At 44.2% G+C, this 13,472-nt stretch overlaps 1 protein-coding gene across 1 annotated transcript in view; it reads right to left on the reverse strand.

Moving 5' to 3' along the window:
• Nucleotides 1-7,623: 7,623 nt before the first annotated feature.
• Nucleotides 7,624-13,472, reverse strand: part of KAT6A (lysine acetyltransferase 6A) — a 101,451-nt gene continuing 95,602 nt past the window's right edge. Inside the window, exon 16 of the mRNA XM_040242996.1 lies at nucleotides 7,624-13,035. Coding sequence (XP_040098930.1) covers nucleotides 10,388-13,035 — 2,648 coding nt within the window. The 3' untranslated portion in view covers nucleotides 7,624-10,387. The remainder of the gene's footprint in view (nucleotides 13,036-13,472) is intronic.

A 13,472-nucleotide genomic window follows, 5' to 3' on the forward strand; every position in this document is an offset into this window, starting at 1 on the left:
AGATTTTTAGGGTTTTTTTTTTTCAAAAAATGTTTAAGAAAGGTTTTTTTAATCCTCTAACTTATGTGAAATTGTCATTTTTCATTTTAATGATATGTGTATATAATCAATTAGATTTATACACATACCAGTTAGTTTGTTTTCCTAAATACTGGTTTAACATTAGAAAAGCATCAATATTTTGGCCACATTGACAGATTATGGGAGAAAAAATATCCTATCAATTCTCAATAGATGCAGAAAAAGCATTTGATAATATTTAACATATATTTTTAATAAAAACTCTTTTTAAAACACTAGGACCTAAATGAATCTTCTTTCATCTGATGAAGGATATGCCTACTTTTAACATTACACTGAGGGTCAAAAACAGCGCTGTGAGTCCTGAAAAAGGAAAAAGTCATAACAATTGGAAATAAGAAATAAAACTCTCATTTTAGAGATAATATGACAAAATAGGTAAATAGTCCAAGAATATGTAGATAAATTATTAGAATTACTAGGTGAATTTTAAAAAGTTACCAGATACAAGGGGAAAACACAAAATCACTGAAATTTTTATATACCAAAATTAAACATAGAATAAAATTTTTAAGTTAATATTTTAAAAATATTAAATATACAAGAATAAAATAAGAAAGTACAGAACATCTATGCAAAAAGTCAATTAAAAATTTTTATATAAATTAATCAAACACATGCATTATGTTAAATGAATGCAACAGTCAGTGCTGTTAAGATGTCAACTTTTGTCAAACTGACTTCAAGGGTCAATCCAATCATAATAAAATGTCATTAGGACTTTTTAAGGAATCCAATAAGCTAATTCTAAAAATATATGGGCAGACAAAAGACCTAGAAGGGTTGGTCATTTCTGAAGAAGAAAAACAAGAGGACTTGCTTTACTTAATATCAAGGCTTAGCTTAAGGCTAAAATGATTGAGATAGGATGGATATAGGAGATCAGTGGAACAGGATAAATAGTTCAGACATAGATCTACACATTGATATATTTTGAACTGTGGTGCTTTCAAACTCATGCTTTTGAACTGTGGTGTTGGAGAAGACTCTTGAGAGTCCCTTGGACCGCAAGGAGATCCAACCCGTCCATCCTAAAGGAAATCAGTCTTGAATATTCACTGAAAGGACTGATGCTGAAGCTGAAACTCCAATCCTTTGGCCACCTGATGCGAAGAACCAACCCATTGGAAAAGACCCTGATGCTGGGAAAGATTGAAGGCAGGAGGAGAAGGGGACGACAGAGGGTGAGATGGTTGGATGGCATCACCAACTCAATGGGCATGAGTCTGAGCAAGCTCTGGGAGTTGGTGATTGACTGGGAGGCCTGGTGTGCTGCTGTCCATGGGGTCACAGAGAGTCAGACACAACTGAGTGACTGATCTGAACTGAGTGAAATCTAGACATACACAGATACTTGATTGAGAGAGGTGGCGCAAGACAGAGTGGTGTTAAAACTGTATATCCATTTGGGAAGAGAATGAAACTGGTCCCCTACCTTGGTTTTGAACAAAAATCAACTTCAGATATTAGCTATGTAGGCAAAACAAGGAGGCTATCATAAATTACAGAGAATAATATTATAATCTCAGGGTAGGAAAGGATTTCTTAATCCAGGCAGAAAAAGCACTATCCATAAAGGAAAAACTCTGTTCATCAAAAGATGGTTAAGAAAGTAAAAAAAAGGCCTATGAGACTAGAAATCAACTGTAAGGAGAAACTGCAAACACACGGGGGCTGAACAACATGCTGCTGAAGCGGCAAAGGGATCACAGCAGAGATCAAAGAGGCAATTAAAGAAAAATGCCTGGAAACAAAGGGAAACAAAAATGCAGCAAAGTCTGCGGGACACAGCAAAAGCAGGTTTAAAAGGGAAGTTTATAGCAATACCATCCTAGCTCAGGAAACAAGAAAAATCTCAAAGAAACAACCTAATCCTACAACTAAAGCAACTAGAGGAAGAAGAGCAAACATAACTCAAAGTTAGTCGAAGGAAAGAAATGATAAAGGCGAGGAACTAAATGAAAGAGACAGAAAATAATCAATGAAACAAAAAGCTTGTTGGTTGAAAAGATAAACCAAATTGATAAAGCTTTACCCAGACTTGTCAAGAAAAAAAAAGGGGAGGATCCAAGTCAATAAAGTCAGAAATGAAAAAGAAGTTACAAACACCACAGAGACACAAAGTATCATAGGGGACTATGAGCAGCAATACACCAATAAAATGGACAGCCTAGAAGAAATGGACAACTTCTTGCTGCTGCAGCTGCTAAGTCGCTTCAGTCGTGTCCGACTCTGCGCGACCCCATAGACGGAAGCCCACGAGGCTCCCCTGTCCCTGAGATTCTCCAGGCAAGAACACTGGAGTAGGTTGCCATTTCCTTCTCCAATGCATGCAAGTGAAAAGTGAAAGTGAAGTTGCTCAGTCGTGTCTGACTGTTAGCGACCCCATGGACTACAGCCTACCAGGCTCCTCCATCCCTGGGATTTTCCAGGCAAAAGTACTGGAGTAGGGTGCCATTGTCTTCTCCTGGACAACTTCTTAGAAAGGTACAATTTCCCCAGATTGAATCAGGAAGAAACAGAAAATATGAACAGACCAATTACCAGAAATGAAATTTAGTCAGTAGTTTTAGAACTCCCAACAAAGATTGGACCAGATGGCTTCACAGGTGAACTCTATCAAACATTTGGCAAAGAGTTAAAGCCTATCCTTCTCAAACTACTCCAAGAAATTGCAGAGAAAGGAACACTTGCAAACTCATTCTATGAGGCCAGCATTATCCTGATACCAAAACCAGACAAAGATATGACAGGAAAAGAAAATTATAATATCAATGATGAATATAGATGCAAAAATCCTCACCCAAAATACTAACAAACCAAACCCACAATATATTAAAAGGACCATGATCAAGATTTATCCCAGGGATGCAAGGATTTTTCCACATCTGCAAGTCCATCAATGTGATACACCACATTGACAAACTGAAGAATAAACACTATACAATCATCTCAATAACTGCAGTAAAAGCCTTTGGTAAAAGTTAATATCCATTTATGATTAAAACTCTCGAGAAAGTGGGCATAGAGGGGACATACTTCAACATAAAGGCTATATATAACAAACCTACAGCTAACATCATTCTCAACAGCGAAAAGCTGAAAGGATTCCCTCTCAGATCAGGAACAAGACAAGGGTGCTCACTCACCACTTTTATTCAACAGAGTGTTAGAAGTCCCAGCTGCAGCAAGCAGACAAGAAAAAGAAATAAAAGGAGTATAAATTGGAAAAGAAGTAAAACTGTCACTGTTTGCAAATGACATGAAAACCCTGAAGATGCCACCAGAAAATGACTAATACAAGAATTTAGCAATGAATTCAGTGAGGCTGCAGGATACAAAATGTATAGAAATCTGTTCCATTTCTGTACACTAACAAGAAACTCTCAGAAAGATAAACCAAGGAAATGAGCCCACTCACAATTACACTAAAAGAGAATAAAATACCTTGGTGCCCCAAAGAAGTAACTAAGATAGGCTGTAGTGCCTAGCTGTGATCTCTTTGGCTTTGTTTTCCCTTTGATTCTAATCGTTTCTCGGCCTTCCACGGTTATTCTTCCAATGTTTCATATTATTCAGTTTCAGATTCAAGACTTTCTTTCCATCAAGGACAAAACAGATATGCAACAAGCAACAATGGTTTACTGTAGTCAATATCTTGTTAAAAAAAAAAAAAAACCTATAATGGAAAATAACTTAAAAAATAATATATGTGTATAACTGGATCACCTTGTATGCACCTGAAATATTGTAAGTGAACTATACATCAATACAATACATATATTAAGAAAAAAAAAACTTTCGGGGATGCCAAGTTAGGGGTTCTAGTCAATTCTAGTTTTGTTTTGTTTTTCCCCTTAAATAGGAGCTGAACAACGTTTTTTTTTTAATTGTGTAATTATTCCATTTTTGCAAGAGGTCCTTGCCTCTAGCAAAGCCTTTGTCACTGTCTCCTAGTCAACATACAACTGCTCTCACTTTCTCTGGAAAACTATCAAATTCAGTCCTTTTGACATAATTGACTACAGCTGCTTTTTTCTACTTTCTTTTAAAAAGAAAATGAAATCAACCAATGTTATTATGCAGGTTAGGAGGCAACAGTTAGAACTGGACATGGAACAACAGACTGGTTCCAAATAGGAAAAGGAGTACATCAAGGCTGTATATTGTCACCCTGCTTATTTAACTTATATGCAGAGTACATCATGAGAAACGCTGGGCTGGAAGAAACACAAGCTGAAATCAAGATTGCCGGGAGAAATATCCATAACCTCAGATATGCAGATAACACCACCCTTATGGCAGAAAGTGAAGAGGAACTCAAAAGCCTCTTGATGGAAGTGAAAGTGGAGAGTGAAAAAGTTGGCTTAAAGCTCAACATTCAGAAAACGAAGACCATGGCATCTGGTCCCATCACTTCATGGGAAATAGATGGGGAAACAGTGGAAACAGTGTCAGACTTTACTTTTTTGGGCTCCAAAATCACTGCATATGGTGACTGCAGCCATGAAATTAAAAGACGCTTACTCCTTGGAAAAGTTATGACCAACCTAGATAGCATGTTGAAAAGCAGAGACATTACTTTGCCAACAAAGGTCCGTCTAGTCAAGGCTATGGTTTTTCCAGTAGTCATGTATGGATGTGAGAGTTGGACTGTGAAGAAAGCTGAGCACTGAAGAACTGATGCCTTTGAACTGTGGTGTTGGAGAAGACTCTTGAGAGTCCCTTGGACTGCAAGGAGATTCAACCAGTCCATTCTGAAGATCAGCCCTGGGATTTCTTTGGAAGGAATGATGCTAAAGCTGAAACTCCAGTACTTTGGCCACCTCATGCGAAGTGTTGATCCGTTGGAAAAGACTCTGATGCTGGGAGGGATTGGGGGCAGGAGGAGAAGGGAATGACAGAGGATGAGATGGCTGGATGGCATCACGGACTCGATAGACTGAGTCGGAGTGAACTCCGTGATTTGGTGATGGACAGGGAGGCCTGGTGTGCTGCGATTCATGGGGTCGCAAAGAGTCAGACACGACTGAGCGACTGAACTGAACTGAATGTTATTAAATGGAATACATCAATTAAACAATTAGAGCCTGCCTGTACATGAGGCAGAGCCTCCGTCCTAGCAAAGAGGTTTTATGTACGAATGTTTTTCTTTACTTTGTTCACAAGAGACTTTGAACTTAGGATAACAGCTGAAGGGCTTTAAATGACATTTTCAAAAATAGAAGATTCTGAGGCTCAAAAATCTCTTTAAGGCCAATGTAAATAACTTGAAAGGTGATCTGAATGGCTGGTCTCGAGGCATTAACTGCATGTAAGTTTTCTGACGCATATTCATAGAAACCCCGGGCAGTCCCAGCTGTAGTTCTCTGATGTAGGCACAGCCGATGCATTTCTCTCAGTTCACCTGCTTGCCTTTGCTTGCTCTTTGTGCGTGCATAGACTAAAAATGATTAAAAACGAACACGTCACCCTAGAGAACGTGTTTTTTTTTTATGTCGCTTAAATGAGGCTTTCAGAAATGTCTGTTAGTATAGAGTTAAATGTTAGAACTTTTTTTCTTGCTAACAAGAATGTATCTCTCATTCTCAAAAAGTGTATTATTCACAACAGTTGCAGGAGAACAATTCCCTATGTCTTTCTCCTGTTTCAAAAGAGTTCAGAAAGCCAAAGGCCACCATACTCCATGGCTTCCCTTATTTCAGGCAAAAATTACACCTGCCACCTTTCTGAGTTTCTATGTAATCTGTATACCAATCTTTAGGCTCCTTATTGATGTAGCAAGGAATCACAGTTAAGCCCAATTTGTAGCTGTCACTCTGCAAAGCAAATCCATGGATCTGGGCTGAGTTCAGTAACCACACAGACTCACATAACAAACCCAACCTGCCCCTTAACAGAAATTTATTAATAGATGAGCTGGGTTTTGTTTGGGGGATATTTGACACTTAATTGGATGATCATGCTCAATAATTAGAGACATTTGACAATATAAATGTCACTCTGCAGGGTCTTGGGTTCACATACAGAACATGTCGCTTGAAATTTTAGAGGTAAGTTCCATGAAGAGTATGGCAGTCCTCCCCACCGCCACCACTTTAACTGTTTACTCTGCTGGGCCAACGACAGGGCCAACAACAGTCAGGTTTTCCTCTTTTCACTGTGCTTTCCCATTGTCATCTTTATGAAAAAGCAAGAGGAAGGACAAAAACCACCACACCCAGCACAGGGTGTCCCAGAGAGATCCTAAAACAGTAATTCTCACCTGAAGAGCTGGAGCTGTCACGCCAACCCCTGACGTTCAGTGAATACACGGGGCTGTCCCCATAGTACAGAAGGGTCGGTCCACCTGGGATGCTCAGAGAGACTGCATGGCAACAGGGCTCCTGGAATCCTAGGAAGGGAAGGTGCAGCAGCAGATTCTATCGTACCAGACCAAGGCGCTCAGCCACACATAGACATCAAGGGTGCGGTCCTTTCCTCCCTCACCCATCTGCTGAGAGTGAAAAGGCCAGATGGCGAAGAAAAGAGAGGCCCTCCTGACCTGATCACTTGGGAGTTGGCTACACATGGAATTACTCCAATTTTACACTTAATATGTAGTGGGGGTTGCTCACACTTAAAAGAAGCCTATTTGGTCACATTATCTTCTTGGTAGAAAAATCAGAACTGTTGCCATGTTGAAATCACTTAAAGCAGGGAATTTGCAGTAGCTTTAAAGGCAGTGTATGTTTTTGAGACAATTCATTACTAACTGCGTAGTGCAGTGACAACCTTGGGTCCAAGTTATGACTGCGCAAGCAAATGGCGGGGCGGGGGTGGGGTGGGGGGAACATTTATTTTTCTGGAGATGACGTGGCCTAAAACTCCAATGGCACAAAGTTTAGAACAAATGTCTGCTATGAACATGATTCACATCCGCTTCCTAAACTCCTAACTCAGCAGCAAAGGGCATCAGATCAAGTTAGGAGGGCATGAAACCCTGCATCTGCCTCGCCTCCCTACCCCAAACAGCTGTCAGTTTCCCAAAGCCAAATCTGATTCTGGAATCTGCCTCATACACAAAATTCTTAGATGAGAGGCGAGAACAGTAACTCAGAAAACATCAAAAAAATGACTGTTTACAACCCGGATTTCTGGCAAACCTTCCTAGATTACACAATCAGGTCAACTGAGATGAGAAAAAAACACTGCTTTGTTCCATGTCTGGGAGCTACTTGTTACTGTCTTTTTTTTTTTTTTTTTTGGTTGGCTGAATTACAACCCCTTTAAAAGTTTTTCAAATGGGTCCCCCTCCCCGCCCCAAAAAACCACCAAAGTGAGGTTCTAATATCATTTTCTCTGGAAAAGGGAAAGCTATCTATATTCTTGGAAATGAAACATTATTTGAATCAAAACTGAAATTTCAACGCAAAGGTCATACACTTATATTTGCTAGCTGAAGAGGAGTGTGAAAAGGCTAATATTCCTGAGTTTGTGTGTAGAAAAAGAATCAGAGAATTTGAAGCACTTGGGAGAAAAATTCCACTTGCAAGACAGACATCCAAAATGGCTCAACATAATTTATTTTTTTTTTTAATGTTAAAATGTACAGAGTTCTTTTGAAAGTACTTGCTAGAAAGGGGGAAAAAAAAGTGATATTACATACAGGAGAGGAAGGAGGCCGGCTGGCCCAGGAGCGCGTGACATGGAGAAGTACGAAGGCATCTAGGCACCCCTTCCCCATAGCTTACAAGTCACCATGAACAAAGTACAAAGAGGTTACAAAACAGGAAAAGCAAATATAAACAGACAGGAATAGACTTAGCTTCATTTGTACATGCGGCTTTTAGAGGCATCTGGAGCTCTATTCACACACTCTAGAGATCTCTTTAAAGAGAATTTTTATCTTTCTTAAAATAGTTTTTAATATTCTACAACAAAGATAAAAAATTTTAAAGATGGAATGAAATGAAAAAGCTCTTATTTTAAAAGGCATCAAAGTCACTAACAGTGAGTTTTTTAAATTTCTTTTTTTAGAAGATTACCCAAGTTATCTTGCTAAAAATACATTTTTTTTTTAAACAGAAGTGAAAAAATGACAGGTACCAATATTACTGTGTTGGATAATTTCTTTTATAATATAGAAAAGAACATTTTCTCTACAATAGTTCTAAAGTCACAAAAAGGCTTGTGGAAAAAGGGAGCTGCCCGATTGAAAATTGGTTTTTTTTTTTTTTTTTAAAGAAACAAAACCAAACACAACCGCAAACCAACAGAAACTGAATTCACGGCCCTCGTTTTCAACAGCTTCTCCTTCTGCCCTGACCCACCCTCCTCCCAAGACACCTCCCTCCCCACCCACCCCGTCCCCACCCCAACCAGGAAGCAATGACAGCGCTGAAGAGTCGGCAGAGGGCAGCACAGGGCACGTTCTACACACAGGACTGGGGGCTGGAAAGGTATATACAGAGGGACTGGTCCTACTCAGCCTTGCGCATGCTCAGAATGCTCAGACAGCGGTTAGGAGGCGGGATTCTGCCTTGTTCTACCTAACACGTTTAATTGAGAAAGTCAATTAAAGTGTATATATATAAAAAAAAAAACCAACAAACCTGTGCATTTGAAAAAATTTAATGCCTAATTTGTTACTTCAAAAATTTATCTATATAAAATGTACAAATAAAGGAGAGAATTTAATGCTTACAGGCATTTCTTTAAGCAGTACTTCCTCCTTTTGGATATTTGACTGCACATACCAAGTGGTATAATAGTGTCCATCTTCCAATGATGGAACATATATACGCATATATATATATACACATATATATATACTTATATATATATATATGTTTGTTTTTTAACCTATCCCTGGAGCAAGTGACAAGAAGAGAATGGGCAAACTGGCTGCACAAGAGAAAAGAGAATGAAGTTGGAAGTAACATAGGAGACTGCTAAAACCCTGCTGTCCAGATCTGCCCGACTATGCTGGTGGTTGGTCGATCCCTCTTCTCAGCCTCTCCCCGGGGAAGGGCCGCGCATCCCGATTCACAGGGGAAGGGACTCAGGATCTCAAAAGACGAAGGAAAACTAGAGGTATGTTATCACTGAAGTAGCTATAAGACTCATGCCACGGTCTCCCTCACAACACGCTATTGCGTCATCTCTTCCAACACGAAGTAAACAGTGTCAAAGGTTAGTCAGGTATTTCTCAAGTCGCTGACGTGTCCAGTCATCTGCCAACCCTTTATATGAGGATGTAAGAGGCTCATCGCCAAGTCACCGGGGACTGCTGTTCACTTTAATGAGTCAGGAAGGCTCGAGAATCGAGACCCTTAAGAGTCTCAAGGTATGTACTAAAATCAAGAGGCTGCGTGGAATTATGTGCGTATGGCTGATTCACCAGGTGGTTTAAAAAAACAAGAGGTTTACGTTCCTCTTTTGATTGTTAACTGACCATCTGTTCCTCCAAGGCTGATCAGGATTGCAAACAGCTTTCCTCTGAGATTCTGCTGTTAATTGAGACTTACAGTATTTTTGTGTCTCTGAGTGCTGAGTGGGAGTAGTTTTTAAAAAATTATATTACACTTGATCTAAGAAAAACATTTTCAATGAAGTCCATCTATAAGGAAACATTCTTGGGGAAAGGTTTCAAGAGGTGTGTGTGTGCGCATGTGTATATGTGTAGGGAGTGGAGGGGATTTTAGGAGGAGAAGCATTTTCCTGCCTCGCTTTATTAATAATAATAATAATAATAATATTAACAATAATAATAAGTTTAAGGAGCTTGGGTTGTTCTCCATGTCCCCGTCCGAGTCTCCCATAAGTGCCTCCTGCTGGAATGAAGTAGGGAATGAAAGGCTGGGTGTGGAGGAAAAGGGTCTGGCTAACCCTCGAGATGTATATGTAACATTTAAAAATGACGACACTGGGAGCTGCAAACACTTGAGGGGAAACATACATTTTAAAATAAAATAAAGATAATTCACTTTCACACAAATCCTGTCCATGTGGCGTGTAAAGAAAGTAAGGCTCTTTAATTATGAGAAGGTTTCTGCGCATGTTTTCCCATCCCCAAATCCGTGGTTAGGTGAGTTCTATTGTAAAATGCTCACGATTGTGAAGAAAACCAAAACCCAGAACAAAATGAACCCCCCAAAAAAGAGAAGACCAGGTTTTCTAAAAAATAAAATAAACCAAAGAAAAATTCCTCTAAATCTACAGCAATATTTTAACTGGAAAAAAGGTCCATTTTTCTCTGGTTTGTCAGTATAAAAGGTCCCTTTATTTATATATATTTAGGTTCTGAACTGCAAGTCCGTCTTGCTCATCTTCTCATGTAAGGCCCGTTGAGCGACTGCTTGGGCACGCCCGCCGCGTTCATGTAGCTGTGATGGGAGGGGCCCGTGTACATCACGTTTCCGTGCGGGCTCGGCTGCATAGGCTGCTGGGGGTAGGCCTGGCCCCCCATCACCCCCATCTGCATCTGCATAGGATACTGTGCTGTCTGGTTCATGTAGGCCGGGTTACTATGGTAACTGCTGTTCATCATGGGCTGGGTCATTCGATAGCTGTTCATGGCGTTCAGGGTGTTCATATTCATGGAATTGACATTATAGGCAGGGGTGGGCATCAAGTTCACCCCCATGTTCATGCCACGCTGCACGGCCAAGGCACGCGGGCCGGCCTGCATGGCGACGGCGGGCGGGCTGCGGCCGTACAGCTGCTGCTGGTGAGCCGCCGCGGAGGGCAGGGGCGCCGACTTGGAGCGGATGGAGATGTGCCCCTTGACCGGCATCTGGCCTTGCAGACGCTGAGTGTGGGGAATGCCAATGTTGGTGGCAGACATGTTGCACTGCAGCAGAGGGGACGTGAGGTTCATGGTGGTGGAGGCCAAGTTCGGGGGCGGCGTCATGGTGGCTTGTGCTTGAGGGGTCCCCGCTAAGGGATGCGATGGAGCCAGCTGAGCCAGTCCCGTGTTGGACAGAGAAACACTGGTTGCATAGGAAGTCACAGCAGGAGAATGGCTATAAGGCATGGCATGGGGGTCCATAATGGTGTTGGTCAGCTGCTGCAACTTGGCTAGACTGAAGGTGGCCGACGGCTGGGAGTAGCTGCCGGCCCCGAAGTCCCCGGGGATCCTCTCGTAGATGCTGATGTTCCCCGCGCTGCCGGACTCGGGGATCTCCATGATCATGGGCGCCGGAGTGAAGCTGTTGTTCATGCTGCACTGTGACAGCGGGGGCTGCTGCTGGGGCGGGGGCGGGGGCTGTGGCTGCTGGGGCGGGGGCGGGGGCGGGGGCGGCGGCTGGGCTGGCGGGGGGGGCGGGGCTGGCGGCTGAGGCTGTGGCGGTGGAGGCTGCTGCGACGACTGGGGTGGCGGCGGCTGCTGCGTGCTGGGAGGCCTCTCGACGGCACAGCTCTGCGGGGACTTGATGCCGCAGTTGGCGGCGGGTGGGACGCTGCTCTGTGGCATCAGGCTGCAGCCACCGCCCATGCCAGCCATCTGCTGGGTGACCACACAGCTGTTCTGGGTGAGGCTGCTGGAGGACGACAGGCCGTAGGAGCAGCTGCTCTGGGATGAGCTGTTCCCACAGATGCTGCCGCCCATGGTGGAGTCGTAGCTGCTGGGGTTCTCGTAGTTCTCCGTGGTGCTCTCGATGCTGCCCAGGTCACTGAAGCCGCTGTCCACCACCTGCTGGGAGTGGTCGGATACGGAAGGCACGTCCATCATGGGGCTGGTCTCCATGTTCTGCATAGACGGGGCGGACAGGGATCCTTGCTCCGGGCTGATCTGGGTGTAGCCCCCTTCAAGGGCGGGCACGCTGGGGCTGCTGACCGAGCGCACTGACTGGCTGGGGTGGGACTGGACGGAGGACAGCGGGCTGTTGTGCTCCGAGGCGTGGCAGTCCTCCACCAGGGCCAGCGGAGGGTCCTCGTCGGCCTGCGTGTAGCTCTGCAGCGTCTGGCAGGCGGCCAACGTCTCCTCGCAGTCCTGGTAGGCGCCCTCGTGCTCGCCGCGCTCCTCCTGTGTCAGGGACTGCACGGCCTGCACCGTCTCCAGGTCCAGCTCGCTGTGTGGGATCTCCTCCTCCTCCTTCAGCTCCAGCAGCTCCTCCTTCGAGCGCGAGTCCTCCTCGCGGTCGTCCTCAGAGCCCGGCATGTGCTCCGACACCACGGACGCCTCGTGCGAAGTCTGCTCCTCCTCAGAATCCGGCTCCGTCTCCTCCTTGTCTTTCGGGTTCTCCCCGCTGCCCTGCACGTTAGGATCTAAAAAAGCCTCCCGGCCGCCTGGCTCCTCCTTGACGCCCTCGCGCGCCGGCGGCTCCCCCAGCTCCTCCTCCTTCTTGGCGGGCTCCAGGTGGCCGTCGTCCTCATCGTCCGCGTCGTGGTCTTCGCTCTGGTTGGCCTCCGCAGCCGTGTCCTCCTCCTCCTCGGGCTCCTGCCTGGCCAGTTCCTGCGGCGCCTCCTCTGACGGCCGCTGCTCTACAGGGACGCGGGGCTTCTCCTCCTCCTCACCGGCCTCGGGCTCCTTGCCTTCGGCCTCGGGGCTGCTGGCGTCGGCAGGAGAGGCCGCCCTGACGTCACTGCTGGTGGTGTCCTCCTCCTCCCCCTCCTCGACCTCCTCCGCTTCCAGGGGCAGCTCCTCCTCTTCCTTCCTTTCCTCCGTTAAAGGCAAGTCTTCTTTTGGTTCAACAGTTTCTTCGCTCTCTTCCATTTTGGATTTACGTCCCGCTTTCGGAAGGGGGACGATGGGTTCAACGACGCACTCTTGAGCAGACAGGGGTACCATCTCCCGACTCAGCTTAAAGCCCGGCTTACGACCAGCTCTCTTCTTCCAGTGGACCGGTTTGCGGCTCTTGCCCTTGGGCCATCCCTTCTTCTTCTTCATGGGCGTGGATGTATCTGGCTCAAGTGGAGCGTCCTTCACATCACATTTTCTCAAGAGAGACACTGGCTTTAGGACAGGAGTGTCTGCACAGGAAGGATAAAAAATAAAATAAATTACAGGATCTTGTATTTGCTAGTGTCATTTCCCGAGCCCACATGTACAAGAGAAATGATTTTATTATCACCCCAAACTCCCGACTATCTTCATTTTTAGGTTAAGAGTCTAAAGGAGAAACCTATTTCATGATATCCTCTGAAGTCACGGAGTGAACTGGCAGAACCAGGAAAAGCATTCTGGTCCACCCACTAGGTTCAAGGGCATCATCAACGCCAACTGCACATCTTTGGGAAGTTACCCTAAGACTCAGTATCATCATTTAAAAAATGGAGATAAGATTTATAAGGACACAAATACTAGTAGTTCTCACAGCTACTTTAGATAAGCTGTCTTTACCATGTAAGTGACATATCAGCTCACTTATCCCTCCTCCCCCCCCCACCCCATTTATATTATTGCTTTG

Source organism: Oryx dammah, unplaced genomic scaffold (assembly GCF_014754425.2).
Source record: "Oryx dammah isolate SB20612 unplaced genomic scaffold, SCBI_Odam_1.1 HiC_scaffold_7, whole genome shotgun sequence".
NCBI classification, from domain to species: domain Eukaryota; kingdom Metazoa; phylum Chordata; class Mammalia; order Artiodactyla; family Bovidae; genus Oryx; species Oryx dammah.